The sequence below is a fragment of the Lutjanus erythropterus genome, chromosome 18 (assembly GCF_056507025.1).
Source record: "Lutjanus erythropterus isolate fLutEry1 chromosome 18, fLutEry1.hap2, whole genome shotgun sequence".
NCBI classification, from domain to species: Eukaryota; Metazoa; Chordata; class Actinopteri; order Lutjaniformes; family Lutjanidae; genus Lutjanus; species Lutjanus erythropterus.
The window spans coordinates 16,464,606-16,480,511 of record NC_139334.1 but is presented as its reverse complement, the minus strand read 5'-3'; the positions used below and the strand labels follow the sequence as shown (position 1 = coordinate 16,480,511).

Here is a 15,906-nt window from a genome sequence, read left to right as displayed (position 1 = left end):
AGCTGTTTTTATAAGTCTCTGTTTGTTCAGCTATCAGTGCCTTTGTAGCTTCTGAGTGAATCTCTGCAGTTTGAAGTTTGGTCTTTCTTTCAGCCGTACAGAAGTTGTGTGAATAGTAATATGCTCTATAGTAAAAGCATTTAAATAAGAAAATATCAGGGGTTTTTTTTTGTTAAGAATTATATAAAATACAATGTTTGTACACCATTCAGATGCTCAACTAAAGTCGAGGACCTCTTCAGCCTTCAAGTAGGTGCAAGCTCCACTGTCCTGGGCAGTCGCCCTGAGTCATGGCAAGCAGCAGATGTGTATGGAAAAGCTGTCCCTTTTTCAAGTGATGCAGAAGTTACCAACGGAGGAGAAAAGCCTCCGTCGTCTCCACTGAAAAGGGGGCGAAAATTTGCGTGTCCACCTGGGCGTCATGTTTCCATCACTCCCAATCAGAGCTGGATCTGATAAATACAGGTGACGAGTCATTTGACCCTGGACTGAAAGCCATTGTAGCCTTTCCCACTAAAGACAAAAGCCAGATGTTACTGAGTGTTAGTGGACTTTTGTGCAGTGTAAGCTAGTGGAAATGGGTGGTTGTACTACAGTATATGGTTTCTTACAGATTCTTTTCGTGTTTTCCTCTTTCCTCATCAGTTCATTTGTATTTTGCTTATATCTGCACTTGCTTTCATTTACACCAGTTATTAATCTTTTCCTCTTTTCTATTCCTGTTTAAAGGCTGTGTGTGTCGCATTGTTAATATTTGTATGTTCATAGTATTGTGTTTGTTGTATGACAAATATTACTGATCACAGAAAACACTATAAACTTCTATACAATACTAGTATAAAAAACAATACTTGATACCTCTTTCAGTACCACGGCAAAAAGACAAGCCCAGGGCACACAAAACAGAGTATTTTTTTCTTTTGCTGTTAAAGTAGGAGCCTGCACGCAGTGCTGGTACTGACAAAGTCTCTCAAAACTGTCTGGTTTTGCTGCAAGCCAAATTTCAGGCAGGACAATAAAGACTGAACAGAACTGAGGAACTTAGGTCATTTTTATAGTTTTGGTACTTTTGATACTATAATTAATAGACTGCATCATTTTAAACACATGGTATCGAAAAACTATCAGTGTATCACTACTTTCATGCACGATACAACAAAAAACACACATTATTCAACATTATTTAACCTAGAAGACACTGAATTTAATACCATCATTGCATCAGTCAGAAGCTCATATGTGAAGTGAATGACAAGTGGTTGGTTTATGTTGGATAAAGAACATGCCATGCTCATACTCTAACACACAGAGAGGGTTTTTTTGCAGTTAGGGCTTGAACATGCACCAGTCTGGTGTGTCTCTCCATGGATGGCTGGATCTCAGACACATTAACACTGTCTGGCGTTGACTTACACCCACGAGACCTCCCCCCCACCACAACGCACACGCAGGCACACGTCTGGGCATCATCCTTCTGCTCTAATACACCCTGTGCCCCTCGGGACGGGTCTTATTTGAGGGCGACTTTTGGGTTTTGTGTGTGTGTGTGTGTGCATGCATGTTGCTACCTTGTGTAGGATCGTGATTCTCCCAGAAGCGTTTGAGCAGCTCCTCAAGGCTGATGTCTTTAGGGGAGAAGACCACCCTCACCACCTCGGTGTGACCCGTCAGACCTACAAGTGGAATCACAAAGTTGCATTAGTCCAAATCAAGTTTTATGATGTTTTTGATAATGATGTCTGCTTGAATCCTACTCTTCATTATGCTCTTTTCCCTTCATGAGATAGTAGAGGGGTTATACGAGGAACTTACTGATAGTCAGTGTATGGGCTACATTAGATGGTGGTCAGCAGTTTAGAAAAGCCGAGAGGACCACCAGCACGGACGCTAAGCAATGAACTGCTGTGGATGGCATCAGCCACAAAAGGTATTTTAGCCACTTAAAAAAAGCTCCATCTAATAAATAAATAAATAAATAAATGAACAAATAAAATCAATATCAGTTTGAGTGTATGCTATTCGTAAAATGTTTTCATTGCTTTCCCTTGCGGTCAGACAGTCTTCTCTGATGGGAAACCACTGTTATATGAGCCAAATATTGCTCTTTCCAAAGCAACCAAACTCCACAGGCAAACTGAGTGATTTTACCTTGTGGAAAACAGGAGTTGCTGGTCTTCTGCTGGCTCTATCTGTTACTTAGTTTGTGTTATTGCGCGACTTTGGTGTATTTGAACTATACTTTTAAAACATCAAAGTCACAACATAACTCAAACTAACAGATCTAAGCAGTGGTAGCCCAACAACTCTTGTGTTCTCTGAGCTACATTTACTGATTTCCCTTTCCCTATGGTGCTTGGTTGCTTTGGAGTGATATGTGGCTCATATAATGGCAATTTCCTATCAAAAAAGGCTATTGGCAAGGTAAAGCACTGAAAATATTCTAAACTTAGTTTATATTTAAACTGTTATTGATTGTTTTAATGTGGACCTTCTTTAATTTAAATTCCTATTTTTGCTGATCTGTCCACAAAAGTTCAGTTCTTAGCTTCTGTGCCAGTGCCGCTCTTGGCTTCTCCTAACTGGAGGTGTGCTGACCACCATCTACTGTAGCTAATAACCGACTATCAATAAGTACTTCATACAACCCAACTTCGAATAATCCAAACTATCCCTTTAGATCCCTTTAGAAAATTTTTGACACAGTATTCAACTAAAACCAAAACCATGATGTCTACATGCCTTGTCAAACTTAAAAAAAAAATACTCCTGTTGAAAATAGCAAAAGAGAGATTATGAATAGCATCCTTGTGTGTTCGGAGTCATTGAGTTCATGTGCCACGGGTAGAAGACACTCAGGTTGAATCCACACAGAGATTTGTTATTGCTGATGGCACAATGGGAGAGAAAGAGAGAGTGGCAGAGAGGGGTGCAGATAATGCGAGAGAGAGAGAGAGAGAAGGCACAGTAAAGGTTGGAGATTTTGGAGAAAGTTGCCAAAAGCGCACGGACACTCTCTCCTGTCTGCAGCTGCCAGGACCCCAAAGCTTCAACAAGCCGCCTGCAGGCATTCTCAAACCGGGGGATACTTTAGGTCGAACATGCAGGTGCACAGACGCAGACACACACTTTCACAGCAGAAAAGATACACTCACAGTGGGGGTAGTAATCTCTTGGCACCTCACGATTTGATTCTGATTCAGAGGACAATGATGCAATTATAAAAAGATAGTTTTACTGCAGAGGTGTTAACTTAAGATTATATTAACAGTAGCTATTCCCTTCTCATGTTCACACAATACACTTTCGTCCTGAGAAAAATTAACTCTTTTAATGTTTCTACTGAGATGATCACAGAAGTTTCATCAAATTCATTTCAACCCTCTGTTTTTTAATAGAGTATAGGGAATAAGGTAGAGTGATATGCAAAAAAAAAAAATCATATTGCAACTATTTTTACAGATACTGGAATTGCGACGTAAGTCACGATTTTGGTGGGAACTTTTGAGTTTCATTATCACTAAAAAAAAACAGATCATGTTTTTCTGGGGTCCATGCTGAATGGGAATGTTCCCCTGCGTCTGGAGAACATGATTTGTAGGCCAGCGCATCTATGTAGCACCACAGCCATTTATCTATAATGGTGTGTTGTGACACTTTTTTGAAGGTTGGATTTTGCAGCTGTCCATATCACAATTTTGATTATATTTTGATTAAGTGTTCAGCCCTGTTTGGAAACTGTCCAGTAAGAACAGACTTGGACTAAAAAACTCCAGGCCTCTTTTATTTCAAGTGCTATTGATACAGCAATTAGCACTTATGCTGAATTACTTTGCACATTTACATGCTTGTGCTTAAGCGTTTCTTCATTTTTGTCCTTGGTATGAATTTTCCATTGCGTTGCACTAGTTATGTGATGTTATTTATTGTTATTGTTGATGTTCTCCTTTTGTACTGTTTGTTGTTGTTATATGAACCCTTGCTGCACAACAAATTTCCCCTAGGGGACAATAAAGATAACCTTGAACATGTACAGGTGTACATGCATATGCTATACATAAAGATGGCAACAAATTAAAGAAAAAAACAAACAAAAGTGTCTTCGTGAAGTGTTTCTACATCATGAGCCACCACAACAGATTTACTGGTCCTTGGTAATGACAGCCTGTGTCACTGATTTTTTTTCTTGTGTATGTTTCTCATTCTCAGCTCTCTCTTGGAAAAGAGATCAGAATCTCAATGAGACCACCTGATTAAGTAAAGACTAAATAAAGAAAATTCTCTCAATGTCGTTCTTTTTTGTGTTTATTTTATTCTCAACTTTTATGTACTTGATTTTAATTAACTGTAGTTCTGAATTGTTTTAACTTTGCTCTTCACATGTAAAGCACGTCACAATTCTGTTTTGAAAGGTGTTATAAGCTGACTAAAAAAGTGTATTATTATTGATATTATTATCATATTATATTTATTATTATTATTATTATTATTAAGTTGTATTACTTTAATGAGCTTTGCTGATTAAATAAAGGTAAAATAAATATAAAAAAATATAATATTTATTGCATTATCATCATTAATAACTACATGTTTTATGTTTCACAGCTCATTTATTAAAGCTGTCGCTCATCCTTGTCAGCCCTTAGGCTGTATTCAGCACTTTAAGGTATCAACTGACATAACCCAGTACCAAGCAGTCTTGAAACTTCTACAGTCAAATGATACCTGCATTCAGTCCTTTTTGGACCCAGATCCAAAAAAAAAAAAAAAAAAGACTGTATGGTTTTGTTTGCAGCCAATCACTGCAAGCACGTTTTGGTTTAATTCCATGTCATACTGCTGCAGCAGCTACAACCCACACAGTCTGTAGTGTGGTGAATTTGAGCGTTGATTTTTTTGACGGAGTTGGTAGTTTAGCGTGCAGAGATGTCACTAACATGTCTGAAAGTACGGCTGTGCTACACGCCTGCATGAAAAAATAACTGATGAATTGTTATTTCAGAAATGCTTCCATTCACATGACAGGTATCCAATTAAATAGAAAAAAGGTATCAAATGAGAAACTCCATTGGTATCTGTATCACTTTAGGGGTACTGGTATTGTCATTTTTAAGCGAAACCCAGCCCTAGTCTGCACACATGCAGACATGCCGGCACACTGAGATGCATCAAGTGCTTTGCAGACAATAGGAGAACGGCTGCCAAATTCATGCATCTGGCCTGAGACCCACTTCCTGTCCCTAAAAGGCACTTGGCACGCCCAAAGGATCATCTCATGCCAAATGAAGACTTCACCTGTTTAAACAGTTGTTACCTAAATCGACAATGGGCACACTTTTTCATGAATACCAGCAGCCTGTCACGACTAGCTGACAACAAATACACCATTTTCTTTAGAATAAAATGCCAACACGTAATAAGGTCATTTTATACTTTATCAGTGTATGTCTATATATGTTCTCCTACAAACAGGCTCAAAAATATGACAAGAAGGGAGCCAATGCAAGAGTTATATTTAAAACAACTGGATTTTATTTAAAACTAAGGTTAACACAAATGAACAACAGGGTGTGGAATGTCAGTGATGTCAACCATGAAAGCGATGTGCGGATGTGTGACCTGTGAGCTGTGGAGGTGTTGAACTCACAGAAAAAGCAAAAGAGGAGGCTGCAGGCTGGACATCAGCTGCAGGAATGAAGATGCCAGAGGAAGTACATGGGCTAGTTTAAAGGGATAGTTTGGAATATTTGATGTGGCCTTGTATGAAGTATTCATCAATAGTCAGTGTATTACCTATAGAAGATGCTGTTTTTTAGGGTGTCCCAGTAGCTCATTTAGTAGAGTGTGTAAACTGAGGCCATCAGTCCTCTGCAGTACGCCTGGTTTGATTCCAGCCTGCAGCCTTTCACTGCGTGTTATCCCCTCTCTCCCTATCCACTTTCCTGTCTATTTTTGGCCAAAAAAGCCCAAAATATACACATGTAAAACACATTTTGTTGCTGACCCTGTCCCCAGCAGTTCATTGCTTAGCTTCTGTGCCGGTGCCGCTCTCTACTTCTCCAAATTGGGGGCGTGTCAACGGGCATCTACTGTAGGTAAAACAATCCAATTCAAAAGAGCTTTATTGGCATGGGAAACAGATTCTTGCATTGTCAAAACAAGTGTGAAAAAAACAACCAAAAAACAAGTATACTGCCAAGTAAGTGTGAAATAAAAGCCACAAAAATGCACATAAACAGAAAAAAATGTGGTTTTGTTGTTAATATACACTGCCTGGCCAAAAAAAAGAAAAAAGTCACACTAATATTTTGTTGGACCGCCTTTAGCTTTGATTGCGGCACACATTTGCCCTGGCATTGTTTCAATAACATTATGCAATGTCACAACATTTATATCTGTCGAGAGTTAGATTAATTCTTTGCTAAGTTCTTTTATTGATAATGGGAGAGTTGGACCGCTACGTAAAGTCTTCTCCAACACATCTCAAAGATTCTCAGTGGGGTTAGGGTCTGGACTCTCTGGTGGCCAATCCATGTGTGTAAATGATGTCTCATGCTCACTGAACCACTCTTTCACAACGTGAGGCCTATGAATCCTGGCATTGTCATCTTTGAATATGACCGTGCCATCAAGGAAGAAAAAATCCATTGATGGAAAACCTGCTTATTCAGGATATTCAGGTAGTGAACTGACGTCATTTTTTGGGGAACATAACGTTGCTGAACCTCGACCTGACCAACTGAAGCAACCCCAGATCGTAACACTGCTCACACAGGCTTGTACTGTAGGCACTAGGCATGATGGGTACATCACTTCACCCGCTTCCCTTCTTACCCTGAGGCGCCCATCACTCTGGAACAGGGTAAATCTGGACTCATCAGACCACATGACCTTTTCCCATTACTCCAAAGTCCAACCTTTACACTCCCTGACAAATTGAAGCCTTGTTTCTGCTTAGCCTCACTAATAAGGGGTTTTCTTAAGGCTACACAGAGAACTGTATAAACACTGCAATCTTTTGTTTAGGACTATTGGAAATTATGAATTTTATTGATAATACACTGACTCTCCATAAGTACCTCATACAACCCCTCAGCCAATTATTCAAACTATCCCTTTAAATAGGGAAAGGCCCAGGTTAGGTTAATAAACTGATATCCCTCCACTGTCAGCCTCTGAGACGGAAACACAAACACTCACCATATGCATACATTTTGCTGCAGTCACAGCCAGCTGTGTGTTGGGTTGTACGTTCGCCGTCACGGTGCAGGAAAAGTTAACAAGAATGGTAGAAAGCATAACAAAGACAAAATGCAGCAAAACTAGCTGTCAAGACCTGTTGAAAATAAAGTGAATATTCACCATGATTTTTCCTCGTTTATCTCATCTGAAGGGGGTGAAAGGCTGAGAAGTGATGCGGACCAGCACCACTAGAGCCGCTACAGATTCAATGTTTTGCTGAAGGACTCTTCAGCAGGGTGAATAAAATCACCTCCCAAATGCCATCCTGCTGCCCTTTTTGTGTTTAATTGTTCTGTGCTGTTGGACGCAGTAAAACTTGACTTCACGAATGTCCTTACCAGAAAAACAACAGCACTTGAAATATTGTTCAAATATTTAAAATTAACTATGTTTATGTTTTCCTTATAAGCCTCCTCTTGAGGTTTTGAGAATAATTAGTCCTCTCTTAAACAGGAAAGACCAAAGTAGCATGATGTCTTCTTAAAGGCACAGTTCAGCCCAAAACAAAACAAAACAAAAAAAAAACTCATTTTCCCTCTCAACTGTAGAGCTATTTATCCATTTAGATTGTTTTGGTGCGACTTGCTGAGTTTTGGAAATGTCAGCTGTAGAGATGTCTGCCTTCTCTTAAACATGATGGAACTGGATGGCACTCAGCTTGCTCAAAGCACCAAAAAATAAATATGAAACTAAACAGCAATGTCTCTTTCCAGAAATAATGACCTGATTACTTAAGATAAGCCACAGACCTTGTTCTGAACCATTTCTATTTTTAAAGCTTTGAATGGGCAAGCCCCAGCTTATCTGAGTGACCTGTTAGAGCCCTACTGTCCACCTAGAACACGGCGATCATCAGATAAGAACGCTGCTTTCCATCACTGAGAGCTGTTTGAGGTGTAAAGGTGACCATGCTTTTACTGTAGCAGGGCCCAAATTGTGGAACTGCCTCCCCCTACATGTTCAATCTGCCCCACCATTCTTCAAAAGCAGGCTCAAAACCACTTTGTCTTCTTTGGGCTGAGCTGTAACCTCTCATCCATGAGTACACGCTTCCTTCTATGCAGCGATACAGCTGGCAGGTGTAGTTCGGTTGAAACAAAGTAGTTCCTACATGAAACTGCTCACAATAAGGTCTGTGGATTATCTTGAGAAATTAGGTCATAAGTTCTGGAAACATACATCGCTGTTGCGGTTTTCAAATGTAATTTTTGGTGCGTTGAGCACCACAAGCTGAATGCCATCTAGTTAGGGCCGAGTATTGTTTAAAAATTACAACATCAGTAGCCTTAAAGTGATACAGATACTAATAGAGTATCTTATTCAGTACCCATCATATGAGTGGTGTGCCAAGGCATACTGGCGTGCTGTGGGGCAAGTCCAGGTGGACCCTTTAGTGTGCCTTGGGCAGAAAAAAAAATGAAAACCACTGCCTTAAAAAGGTACTGTGTAGAGATACCCAGCCCTACATATAATCAAATGATATTTTAGAGAAGGTAAACATGTCTATGGCTGGTATCTCCAAAACCAGGCAACTCACACAAAAACAATCTAGATGGATAAATAGCACTAAAGGTACGTGGAAAAATATGTATTTTTGATCTTGGGTTGAACTGTCCCTTTAAAATATGTCAGGGAGGCGGTCACAGTGGATGGTTGTGTCAACAGGCTTTGACAAAGGAGATTGTAGTTCACGCCCAGTATGAGCAGTCAACACTGGTTTCTTCTCATCATGACAGCAAACATTCCCTCACCTTAACCAGTAGTTTTAGTTGTCCAAACTTTGGCAGAGCAGAAAACATTTACACAAATCATTTCTGCTAGGTTGTCTGGGAAGACAGTGACAACCTCAGCAACCTATAGGTATGTTTCATTCAACCTCATGCAACGCTCTACAGGCACAAAAGTTACAGCATCATCTCTTGATTCTGTGCAGCAAACATGCTGCAACATGGACTAAACTGTGAATTAGTTGAGCTAAAATATGCTGATTGGTAATAACATCCCCGTCCATCCATCTCTCAGCTGTCTGTCCTCCCAAGACGAATATGACTGCACCTCATCCTCCTCTTTCTGTCTGTCAGACCATCCACCTATCTGCCTGTCCTTCCATCCTTCCCTGGCTCTGCTGACAGTTCCATCAGCCCCTTCTTTCTGTCCGTCTGTCTGTCTGTCCAGCTGTCTGTCCTGCCCTGGCTGTGTTGACAGCTCCTCGGTCTCATGCCGTCGCAGTGTTCTGCTCCGTCATGGCCACTGGAGCGACGCCTGCACTCTCTCAGCCGATGGACAGGCAACCATTCTTTCTCACACATTTTTTTCACAAATTTTCTTTCCCTCTCAAAAGTTTATTTTACCCGTTCCCTCACTTGCTGCAGCTCTCAATCTCTCCTTTTCTGTCATCTGTCTCCATCTCCATCCTGCTTCATAGCTGACCATCTTGTTGCTGGGAAGCTGACAGAAAGAGAGACCGGGAGAAGCAGACCGATATGAAACATACAATCCCTTGAAGGGCTCTGCTCAGAAAGCCTGCCAGCCAAGCCCAAAGCATCTTTCCCCTCCTCTTCATGTCCCCCATGCTGCGCCTGCACCTAGACTCCATGCCCGCCTGCAATGATGTGCCCTCATAAACAGAGAACTAACAGCTCCCTACTCCTAAAACACAAGAGCGGCACACAGAATAAGACAGAGCAAGACATCTTCATTTTAATTATATATCAACGCCCTACATGCATCTATTTGATTGTCATGATGAGGAAAACGAAAGGAACGTAACAAATACTGACACTGACGGTAGCCCAACACTTTCAAAGGCTTTGATAGCAAATACACAGAATTGAAGCTTGTATCTTCAACATCATGTTCGCCAAATCATAGTCTCAGGGAAATGGCGCTTCATACACAGTAACCTCTGTTGGCAAAAAACGCCGCAGTACAGCACAGTACAGAGCCCAATCCTTACAAGTAGGTCATGGGGGGGTGGGGACGGGGGGTACAGCCCATCTGGAGCAGTGCATTCTGAGTAGTTGACTGCAGATGAAGGGAAGGCGGCGAGAGGATGAGAGCGCTGTACTTAAAACACCCTTTCCGACTCCATATCTTTCTCTTTTCCCTTTGCATTTTTTTGGTCTCTTGAACCCTGACTGATCTCATGGAGAAATGTCCTGCCAACCTGCTTCCCCTCCTCACAGGGAGGCAGCGCAATCAGGTAACATTTATCAAAGGGTAGACGGTATGCATATGTAAAAATGTGCAAATACGCACATGAGGCACAGAGTGTATTACCTGTGCAGACCTCGTGGTAAGTGGGGTTTGGTGTGAAGCCGCTGGCGTAGCCCACCTGTGTGGAGAAGACCCCTGAAAGACGCCAGAAAAGTTTCTCCGCTCCCCAGAAACAGCCCATACCTGAACATAAAGACAATATACAAACACACGTGAACGAACAGCATTAGCTGGAGGTTGGGGGAAAAATCTGATTCTTTCATTTAAATTTAAAACCCATTTCTCAACATTATGATTGCCTGAATTTTGCTGGGACCAGGCTGCACGTTCCTCATGGCTGAACCAACTGGATGGTGAAACGTAATGCATGTAAACATGTGCACTGTGTTTAACTAAACTAATGATGGATCATTACAAATAAGTTCTGTTAAAAATAGCAAGTAGTCACACAGTGAGAAAAAATAAACAGGGTTCCTCCACATTTTCCATTTTAAAATTCCATACTTTTCCTGATTTCTCTGTAGATTTTTCAGACCATATTTGACATCTAGCTTTCTTTTGCAATTTCAAATCCTGTGCCAGCCAGGCTTTATATTTGGGATTGGCAAGCCAGCCCTTGAAAAACCTACATCTACACATTGCGGCCATCGTGTCCTATGAATGACGTTGGATGACATTTTATAAACTTCTCTACCTAAAGAGGAAGTAAACTAACCAGTGCTACCCATACTTGTATTATCTTCTCTAACTTATTGGATAAATAACATTATGTTATTGTTCCCCCACATTCTTAGTCTGTTTTATAAGAACCAAAAGTGAGTTGAAAAAGATTAAATAATTTAATTTCCATGGCATCTGTGCAACCTTTCTTTATTTGCTGCATCCAAGGAAACAGTGATGAATGCAGCAACAAAGATATGGTTTCCTTGCGCAGAAAAGACAGTCCATTTATTTTCTGATAACTATATCACTGTATAACTCATGAACAGGCCTTTCCACGGGGATATGGAGTAGCCAACCAGTGGGGAAAAGTAGGCAGCTGGGGGGGTGGTCTGGGAAAAAAAAAATCTATTTCATTACTTGAACTGACAGTCTGTAAACCGGTATAAATATTAAAAACCATGACTATTCTTGACTGATCAGAATTTTGTTATTAAGAATCATGAAACCATGATTTGGGGCATCGGACATTAGTTTGCATGACTGGTCCCGGGCAAAAAATACAAAAGTGTTTTTGGACATTTTAAACTGCAAAATAACAGTGTGAGGCTGAGGAGGAGCCTGCATTTTAGCCACATGACACAGGCCTGTTACTTTGACAACATGACCTAATAAAACAGTTGGCAACTCCTTAATTACTGAAATCAAATTCCATACTTTTTAATACTTGCATAGGGAACCTAAATAAATAATGTATAGAAATAAAAAAAAAATGATCAAGATGCAATCCATAATGGTTTTATAATCGCATCACAGCCCTCTAAATCAGAACTGAATCAAATTGTGAGGTGCAGACAGACCACCACTAGTATTAGTGCTTCTGTGCTACCATATCATCCACAGAGAGGCCAACTTTTTCCCAGAATGTGTCAATAACCACAGACTGGTAACAGAAGATTCCATATTGGGTTGATTCTGATTACAGAAATGTGTGATTGTGCAGTCTCACCAAACATGATGGTCTCCATGCCTTCTGGAAAAGGCTCCACAGTGGGATTCCCATTAACTGCATGCTTGTCTGCGAAAGGAAACAGTGTGCAAAATGAGAAATCAGACCATAACACTGTGTTTCGATGGTACAAATTACAGTATGAGAGGAAAGAGGCCCATTAGTGAACTCAACTAGGCCTCATAGGTCTGCACTTCGTTACAGGCTGACCCGGGCCAGTGGATCAGAGGCAGAGGCTTCTGTGCTGGAAGACATTTAAGAGATTACACGGCTTTGACCGCCATTCTATCCCCGCTGTCCTCTCCTCAATACCCACAATTAAACACAATCACGTAGTTATTTCCTGATCTCTCTCTCACTCTACTGTATGTATTCAAATTGGAGTGTATTAAGTGCAAGGCTTGACACTATTGGCCGTCCACGAAGCGAACCAATGACAGCGCTCGTATAAGCTCACGAGCAGGGAAGGGCCTAGCAAGTAGACCCGACACTGCCCTAATCTTTGCCATGTTAAAAATACCTCATAAGTAAAACAAACCGGAGTGCTGAGAGGTGGCAGGGGGTGGCACTCTACTGCCAACTGTGCTGCGTGGAATTAGAGCGCTAAAAAGGAAGTGTGTGTGTGTGTGCGTGTGTGTGTGTGTGTGTGTGTGTGTGTGTGTGTGCGTGTAGCCCACAGATGTGTGAGGAGGATTAGGGTTTAAGAAGACTGAGGTGACTTAGCGTGCAAATCTCCACTAAGCAAGGCTGGTTTGTACTGCAACCACTAATATTAGTCTACAGATAAACAGGCCACAGGGTACACTAAGCGCTTAGGCACACACCAATAATGGGTGCTTGCTCTAAGTTCAATATGCGATTGCTCTCTGGGTGATCAGGGATGTGATGTGTGACACTGACCTCAATACAAAGAATCTCTAATCTGATAGAGACATAATAGTTCATTTCCTAGATAGGCCCGGGATGATGTCTAAGACCAGTTTAGCTGTTATATATTTTACACTGAGTGATTACTATAAAAGCAATGATGCCATGCTTGGTCCATAAAGACTGAAGTGTTTTGAAGAATTTAGGGCGGGTTCCTTGTTTAGACAACAAGTTTTTGAACCGCATCCTGGACCGTTTACCACCTTGGTGTAGTTTGTTTGGGTTGGTGTGAACGCTGAACTCGAACACTGGTCTGGATCAAACAGCCTCGGTCTTGGACCGCTGTCACGTGAACTCTGCAGCATTTAGAACACCATTCAAACCAATCACAGAAGTGTACCATTGTATGCATCGTTTCATTGATTAAAAATCTTTCGTCTTCTTGTTTAGGTGACTGTTTGCTATCAAAATGTGGACTGGCGGGGGAAAAACCTGGACTCACAACTAAGTGAGAAATGCCTGCATTGTTAAATTATTTAATACCCTCCATCTTACAAGACCTTCATATGTGTGGTCCTCTAAAGTCTGCTGATAGGTGCTCCATCTTAGGGTTGGGCGAGGTCCCCTGAATGACGATGTCCACAGTGAAGGTGCTGCTTCAGCAGCTTCTTTGTATTTTCTCTGTCAATTTCTCTCTGCCAACCCTAATCCAGATCAAAACCAAAACAGAACCTGCCGGTAAAGTTTTGCCTTTGTCGATGCAAGCCAGACTAGCTGGAAAATTTAAACAACATATCATCCTCGGACTGGTTCAATTCAGGAACCATAACCTTTAGGTTTGAACCAGCTAGGGGTGTAACGATACATTGATCTGGATTGATATATCGATTCAATGGTCAACAATCCAAATGACTGACACCTATATCGTCATCAAGATCTGCTTTTATTTTGAAATTCCCATGGCATGAAATTCACAAATGTCTGGAGGAGTTCAGTCATAAAATTGTCAGATCATAATTTAATTACTTTTAGCTCATTGACATAAATGTTACAATGTGTTAAATTTACATGTAATTTTCTCATGTCTGAAAGAAATCGAATCCAAATCGTATTGTGGCTGGCTTTTTGATATCAGCAAATACTGCGCTGTTGTCCAAAGAATCGACATCACATTGTACCGTGATGAAACTTCTGATTTACACCACCCAGAAAGCGCCCACAGGTAACAAAAGAACCTCCACTGCACTGGAGCTGATACCACCTGTCTTGGTGTGCCACCTTAAGGGCATTTTCTGATATTAGACTAAACTTGTTTGGTTTTTCTGTGCAGTAACAGATTGCAGAAGCATGAAGGACTCCTAAAATGTCACAGAGGCCTGGCTGCCCTCAGGCAGTCCCTTCCTGCCCTCCCGTTGTGTGACAGTTCTGTCTTTTAGCAGCAGGTTGTTTGGCACTGCCAGGTCATGTTCACGGGCACAGTCAGCTGCAATCAAAGTGTATCTGTGTCAGTGACTGTATGGGCTGAATATTCTCAGACCACGGGGGTGACTTAAGGTGGTGGGAGGACAGGAAAAATCTCCATCCTTCTTGTGTGGATTTGTTTCGTCTCTATCCTCCGCTCACTCTCACCCCATCGTCCTGCTTTTCTGGCCGCAGAGATAAAAAGTACTGAAGTTGCCAAATGACGGAGAGAGAAAATGAGGGAGTGAGAGAGAGACAAGTGTGCGATAGAGGAGGAGGAGTGGGAGGAGGAGAGTTCAGCCTGCCAAAACAATAAAAGGAGTAAATAGCCAGTGAGAAGCAACAGATGAGGGTAGCAGAAAGGCAGTGAAGGATTCTTTTGGCTTTCAGACCACCATGCCTTCGGGCGCTATATAAAAAGACCAAGCACTTCATCCAAGAGAGAACACAGGGAAAACAAACAAGCAAACAAATAAACAAACAAAAAAAAGGTAGAAAATGAAGACAGCCAAGAACACGCCGACACAGCACTGTCCAGAGAAGCCAACTCCGAGCCAAAACCTCCCCGCCCTCTCGTCTCTCTCAGCTGCTCTCCATCTTCACTTCACACTCTTTTTCCTCACACCACCTTCCCATCATCCCTCACTCTCCTCTCTTACAAACACGTGCACACGCGCCTGCATGCACGCAATCAGCCGCACAATCACTCGCGCACCAACCTCTGCTGTGGGTATTTCTCCCATGGAGCAGCTGGCAGAGGTCCAGGTGGTGCCAGGCTGGCTCCTTTCACTGTGCCTAGCCCAGCATTCCCCCCTGCCAGCCCAGCGCCCACACCCCATTCTGCCAGAATTACCCCACCTAACACACACAGGCACAGAGAAAGAACTGGCTGAATACCCTCACTACGCTGCCTCACTACGCCAGCAAAAGAAAGAACAGAGGACGACAAAAAAACAAGCAGGGAGGGTGACTGACTGAGCTTACAAAAGAAGAAAAACAGGCTGAATATGGGGGAAGGATTCATGAAAAGGATTTTTTTTCCCAACTTGGATGAGATATGGGCGTAATTTCTTTTGTGCGCCTTTGTTTTCGAGGATATCTGAAAAGCGCAGTGCAGGCTATACAGTACAGCGGGACTGAAGCGGAATACTTTGGTCACCTTTTGTTGCTTTTAGCTTGTTGGTTGTAGGCGGCTGGACCAGAACCAAAACATCGGACCCGGCACCCCGCCACTTTGCTTGGTTACTATCAGTCAAGGGCACAACAATCTATCTGTTGCTTAGCGGATAATAAGTTTGACTTGTTTCGGCGGGTATTCAGTCTTTGTTACCCTTCGATTCTACCCATGGTCCCGTGTTTCTCACCCGTTAAACTGAAGTCCAAGCGCTGCTGCCCCCTCATGCAGAGAGACGGGAGAGGTACTATCCCTGGATGCCAAGACTGGTAACGGAAAG

The 15,906-nt window shown here is 41.9% G+C and overlaps 1 protein-coding gene across 1 annotated transcript in view; it reads right to left on the bottom strand.

The window, feature by feature from the left end:
* Positions 1-15,906, bottom strand: part of msrab (methionine sulfoxide reductase Ab) — a 57,984-nt gene that overhangs the window by 35,644 nt on the left and 6,434 nt on the right. The window contains exons 2-4 of the mRNA XM_084743080.1: positions 12,125-12,193; positions 10,519-10,638; positions 1,569-1,673 (exon numbers count right to left, since the gene is read on the bottom strand). Of these exons, the coding sequence (XP_084599206.1) occupies positions 1,569-1,673; positions 10,519-10,638; positions 12,125-12,193 (294 nt within the window). The remainder of the gene's footprint in view (positions 1-1,568; positions 1,674-10,518; positions 10,639-12,124; positions 12,194-15,906) is intronic.